This window comes from Haliotis rubra, unplaced genomic scaffold, assembly GCF_003918875.1.
Source record: "Haliotis rubra isolate DU_JTF1 unplaced genomic scaffold, ASM391887v1 Scf376, whole genome shotgun sequence".
Lineage (NCBI taxonomy): Eukaryota > Metazoa > Mollusca > Gastropoda > Lepetellida > Haliotidae > Haliotis > Haliotis rubra.
The window spans coordinates 754248-760674 of record NW_025767053.1 but is presented as its reverse complement, the minus strand read 5'-3'; the positions used below and the strand labels follow the sequence as shown (position 1 = coordinate 760674).

General features: G+C 41.7%; 1 protein-coding gene across 4 annotated transcripts; it reads right to left on the bottom strand.

Annotated features, from left to right (window-relative positions):
* Positions 1–604: 604 nt before the first annotated feature.
* Positions 605–6380, bottom strand: LOC124286130 (collagen alpha-1(VIII) chain-like). 4 transcript variants are annotated; one of them, XM_046722474.1, is made up of 4 exons: positions 6215–6380; positions 2808–2864; positions 2292–2705; positions 605–1014 (listed from the first exon to the last, which is right to left on the bottom strand). In XM_046722474.1, the coding sequence occupies exons 1-4, from the start codon at positions 6363–6365 to the stop codon at positions 941–943; spliced, it is 696 nt and encodes a 231-aa protein (XP_046578430.1). In that variant the 5' UTR covers positions 6366–6380; the 3' UTR covers positions 605–940. The 4 variants fall into 4 exon arrangements, with proteins under 4 accessions (XP_046578430.1, XP_046578428.1, XP_046578429.1 ...); XM_046722472.1 differs by having other exon boundaries at positions 2292–2759; positions 2811–2864; XM_046722473.1 differs by having other exon boundaries at positions 2292–2708; positions 2811–2864.
* Positions 6381–6427: the final 47 nt, after the last annotated feature.

Genomic DNA, 6427 nt, shown 5'->3' with positions numbered 1-6427 from the left:
TATCTTCACGCTGATCCAAACAGTGACGTTATATCTTCACGCTGAGCCGAACAGTGACGTTATATCTTCACGCTGAGCCGAACAGTGACGTTATATCTTTATGCTGAGCCAAACAGTAACGTTATGTTTTTAGGATTAGCCAACACTACATGGCGTTGTGGTGATACATGTCCTTGTGGTGATACATGGCCTTGTGGTGATACATGTCCTTGTGGTGATACATATGTCCTTGTGGTGATACATATGTCCTTGTGGTGATACATATGTCCTTGTGGTGATACATGTCCTTGTGGTGATACATATGTCCTTGTGGTGATACATGTCCTTGTGGTGATACATGTCCTTGTGGTGATACATATGTCCTTGTGGTGATACATGTCCTTGTGGTGATACATATGTCCTTGTGGTGATACATGTCCTTGTGGTGATACATGTCCTTGTGGTGATACATGTCCTTGTGGTGATACATGTCCTTGTGGTGATACATATGTCCGTGAGATGGTACACATACAGGTCTTCACTTCATTCAGTTCTCGTCTTTGCAAGGAGGAGCCAAACATATATAACATTCAGAATATGTGGAATTTCCAGTGAACTATTCTGATTTTTATTGATAGTTCATGTTTGTGGAGGTGTGTTGATGTAGGCGTAACTTTGTAGACATTGAACAGTCAACGCTTGACGTTTGGAGATCCCACAGTGATTCAGAGGGATAAACTGTTTTTATGGAGTGAATAGTCGAAGACGAATAGAAAAACAATGTTGTTGAATGCGGCAAGGTGAGTGTTTGTTGTTGCACGGTTCACTGCAGTGAAAGAAGTCAGTTGCTGTTTAGTCTCTTATAGATCCTGTTGATGGTGATTTATAATGAGGCGATGTTCTTCAGTTATCTTCAGGAGTAGCACAAGTCAAACGTTACGCTGATATAACAGTTAATTATCTAGACGGCGAACATTTCTGCCATTTTCGTCATCAATATCATGTTTGCTGTTGAATCGATTGCTCGTTTGTTTACTGAAATGAGAAAACAAGTTTTGTTAACACATGACAGGTGTATAGCTAAGTACATATTCTTGAATGACATGTTACTGATGTCTGGACCATGAGACGAACAGGTAGTCTTAGGGAGGGTACTACTGCTACTACTGCTGTTTCTACAAAGTTCTACCTCTTGTTCTACTTCTAATGCCATTGCTTGTACTAGAGCTATTACTACCGTTGCTGGTATAACCACTTCTGTTACAGCTGCTGCCACTTCTACTACCACCATCACAACAACAACTACTACTATTGCTACTACTGTTTTGTGTTTTTCTACTGCTGCTACCATATTACAGTAGGTGTGTCACAACTGATATTAATGCTGCTACGACTACTACTACTACTACTACTACTACTGCTGCTACTACTACTACTTGCTGCTATTACTACTACTACTACTACTACTACTGCTGCTGCTACTATCACTACTACTACTACGACTACTGCTGCTTCTGCTATCACTACTACTACTACTGCTGCTGCTACTATCACTACTACTACTACTACTACTACTGCTACCATATTACAGTAGGTGTGTCACAACTGATATTAATGCTGCTGCTACGACTACTACTACTACTACTACTACTACTGCTGCTGCTGCTATTACTACTACTACTGCTGCTGCTGCTACTATCGCTACTACTACTACTACGACTACTACTACTACTACTGCTGCTGCTGCTGCTACTATCGCTACTTCTACTACTACGACTACTACTACTACTACTACTACTACTAAACAACCACTAAAATTAACACTGTTGGGACTTAGGTCAGGTCAGGTCAGGTCAGGTCCTCATCATATTCCTTTGGGTGTTGGGTACTTTAAGCGCCCCAGATAAATACTTTAGTCCCAGAAATGCCTTGTTATATTTGTATGTTTGACATCACCATACATGTTCGTCCGTTCCTTATCACTTGGCCATTGTACGTAGATAGTTACTTCAATTCTTAAGTTATTATTCTACAGTGACGACTCCTTATGCAGTGAAAGTGTTTTAGGCAATGTTTGGGATAACTTCCAAGCACCTGGCATTTTGGCATTTTGAAATGACACGATGGGCGCTAAAACAGGGACAACCATGTTTCTGCATTAATGTCACAATTTCCGATTTGGATTTTTTTCAGTTCTTGGCCTGTATTACACTTAGTGATTCTCCTTTACTTTACCCTTGTATCAAGATGTTAAATCATATGAGCGTACGAGCTGTCATCCTCAACACAAACGTTCAAATGATTATACCCACCGTATAGAGGACAGCACATTCCAATAGCCCCTGCCTGCACACACCGCCGTCCACGAAACTTGGCGGGGCAGAAGTCAAACCCCGGGGAACACCCTCGGGGGAGGAGGAAGCGCAGCATGGACTCCATATCGATTCCGTAAGAACAGCCCAGCTGCTTTGCCCCGAGGTAGAATGGCGACCTGCGGAAGCTTGACCCTCGTCTCCCCATTATAGCACTTGCCATACCACCCATCAGTCCCCCTGGCATACCCATGGGCATACCGCCTGGCATACCCATTCCTGGCATACCACTCTGGGTACCCATCGGCATACCGCCTGGCATACCCATTCCTGGAATACCACTTGGGGTAACCATCGGCATACCACCTGGCATACCCGTTCCTGGAATACCACTTGGGGTAACCATCGGCATACCACCTGGCATACCCATTCCTGGAATACCACTTGGGGTGACCATCGGTATACCACCTGGCATACCCATTCCTGACATATCACCTGGCATACCACCTGGCATACCACCTGGCATACCCATTCCTGGCATGCCACTTATTCCGCCCATCGTCTGAGCTCCCACTGAAAACAGGACAGGAACAGTATAGGAGCAGGAGCAATACAGCGGAATACATGCAACGATAATGTATAGAATATCTCACTTGACATGCTACGAAGCAGATTCTATGAGGATTAAAAACAAACATGTTAAGATTCACTGTATAAAACAAAATGATTCAACTGCTGTATTTAGTATGCATAAAGTGAGTGAGTGAGTTAAAATTTAAAGTCACTTTGGCAATAAGTATCCATAAAGATCTGATAAACTGGCATAAATATACTCTCAAGCACAACAACCTTTACGTTTACTACTGACGTACAATATACACTTTATATGTATTTTATAAGCAGACTCAATCTAGCGGTCATAGTTTGCCCAGTCGTCTCACAGCATTTTGTTCCCTGGTGTGGTGGTCTGCCTTCAGTTGTTGGCGTTCAGTAGCCTGTTTTTTATATTGTATCGTCTTGTATAGTTCAAATGTTTTAGATTTAGTTACTAGTTTTATATCTATATCTGTGATAATCTAGTTATTTTACTGTCCTTCGTCGGCAGAATTTTATAATTTCACGTAAATTGTTGATATATTTATAACTTGTTTTAGTCACGATATGGCTGAAATATTGCCGATGTGACTTAAAATTTTAACTCACTCACTCACTCACTCACAGCATTTTGTTATGAAGAGTTGCCTTCCTTAGACGTACAGGATACAGTGATCGTGTGTTCCAAATCTCTTATTAAGCTGCTTAGATTTCTCGTAAGTGATAAGCTTTGGAGACTTCTGCTATGCTTCTGGCCCATATCAATCTGTCCACTGATTTAACTGCAATGCTGCTGAAAGAGACGATAAATCCAACTCTCTCACTCTCAGGGTATTTGTGCCGGGATATAGACACACGTATGTACGTCAGGGGAGACCGGTGTGTGATTTGTTGTCCAGATGGTGGTCTGTTAAATACTTCAAACTGATGTCATGTTTCATGTTTTCCCTCATACCCCTTTCACACTTACACAACTAAACATGAATACACTTTCCTCAGGTGGAAATATATTAGAATATGTGTTGTTTGCAATTCCAGTCGAGAAATAATCAATCCATGCCTTTTTATTTACATATGAGGATCTTCTACTCATGATTCCTTGTATAAATATCTGGGGCGGTGGGGTAGCCTAATGGTTAAAGCGTTGACTCGTCACGCCGAAGACCTGGGTTCGAATCCCCACATGGGCACAATGTGTGAAGCCCATTTCTGGTGTCCCCCGCCGTGACGTTGCTGGAATATTGCTAAAAGCGGCGTAAACCAAACTCAGTCAGTCAGTCAGTCAGTTGTATTAATAATTCGGGATCCAGAATACATAATGTGGTGTGACGTAAATCGGGTGATGTTTTGTGTTCATTAATCACGTAACCTGACACCCCCACGAATTCATGAATCAGTCAATGGAGCATTGCATCAAAACAGCATTTATGGAACCTCTCAATCAAAGCACGAGATGAACGCCACTCAGACCTTAGGAAACCGGAACATGTTTTTCTGGGAGAGGCTGCTGTTTCCATGGGAACGGTCAGACACAGTTAGAAGATTACCAAATAGAAATACAAAAGGACATTTGTGTAACCCAGGTGTTCCAACAAAACACGAGAGAGAGTGCAGGCCCTGCACGAATCCATGATATGTTTATTGCTTTTCAGCCTCAAGCTAAAAGGGTTGTTGTTGTTTTTTTGCACGATCTTCAAAATGCATGAAAATCGCCTCAAAAATGAACATTCTGTACATGATGATTCAGGTAAGTGGAAAGGGAATTCCCGAGACAGTAAGGTGAACTCCACGACAGTGTAAATAGTCTGGTGACACTGGAGTATGATTATATTTAGAGCGAGGGTCAAAGCCATGAACGGCGAAGCTTGCGACAACCTTCATACAGGTTCTCGATCTATAGACAACAACCAACAACTCGTTCTTGAAAAGGAGAGGCTACATGAGAGAATGTATGCTTAACGTGCTCTGTAGGCATATCACTGCATCGCTTCATAGTGTAACACAAACGTAAAAAATGGTCTGCATGATGACTGACTGACTGACTGAGTTTAGTTTTACGCCACTTTTAGCAATATTCCAGCAACATCACGGCGGGGGACACCAGCAATGGGCTTCACACATTGTGCCCATGTGGGGATTCGAACCCGGGTCTTCGGCGTGACGAGCCAACGCTTTAACCATTAGGCTACCCCACCGCCCGTCTACATGATGAGAAATGGTCGCAGAGAGATTTACCGAAGTTATTCATGAAACCTTGGCGATTACATCTCTTAGTCCTTGGTTAGTTGAAAGGTGGTTACAAACTTATGTTAAAATGTATACTAATGTTGCTTTATAGATTGAGTGCCACAGCGTTGTTCATACTATCAACCACTAGCTGGTCTGGTCAGAGCATTAAGTATTAGGCATGACTGATCGTGTTAATCGACAAAATAATGATATATTACGATACTCCTCCAATGCCATGTTGGCAAAACCATTTGGCATTTGGCGTCAACCATTTGCTTCGGGAAGTCACAACACCATATTTGACTATGATAATGAAATCTGAGATCCTCACACAACATGTTAAACCTACATGCCAGTTGTCATACAAACGCGTTTTTACAGTGATGATACTGCACACTTACTCACGCACACGCACAAACGCACACATACATACACTAACTCACAAACAAATAATTGCGTCAGCCCATGTATTTTTTTCATATCCATTTTACACACGCTCAGTATGTTTGATAAGGTATCTGTAAGATTAAATAACCTTTAACATTCAAATTGCGCTTACAAATACCTTATCGATGTACTGACCATGTTTCAAATGCATGAGAATATATGTGCTGCTGCTGACGTAATTGTTTGTTTGTGAGTGAGTGTATGTGTGTGTGCGTTTGTATTAGAACAAAGCAGTGACATTACTTTAATAAACGCATTTGTGTAAAATACCTGTATGTGAGTAACTGCTGGCCATTGATGCATACAGCCATGTGCAACCATTGAATCGTGCATATGACCCCTTTATTGTAAAAGGTATTTTTATACACTGACTCAAATAGTCGTGGGCAAATATGTTCGAAATATTCCTTTAAATTTACGTAAGAAAGTCTCACAAATACAATTACGGTTTTTCTTCAGCAGAATTCTTTCACACGAAGGAGACACAAATTAATGTGCATATATTACATATATATTTACTTTGATAAATACCGTCAAATGTGTTTTCCTTTCAAATTATGAGTAATACACAAATATGCGTTATGTATCTTTTTTTCTCTAAAACACTGGTTATGAACCAATATTTGGCCCTGATAACCCGGCAGTGATCTTACCTAAGCATGGTGAGAGCGTCAGGGCCAAGAGAAAGGGAAAGAAAGACATGATGTAACCCGGTAGAAGTCGGCAGGCGGAATAACCGCTGACCCGCGATCCGGTCCTTTTATCACGGGGGCCATACTCCTCTGTCACCGAATCGTCAGCCATGCGTCCTACATATCCGGGTCTATTTTCATGTCCATGTACAAGCGGCTAACACGCCGTAACTC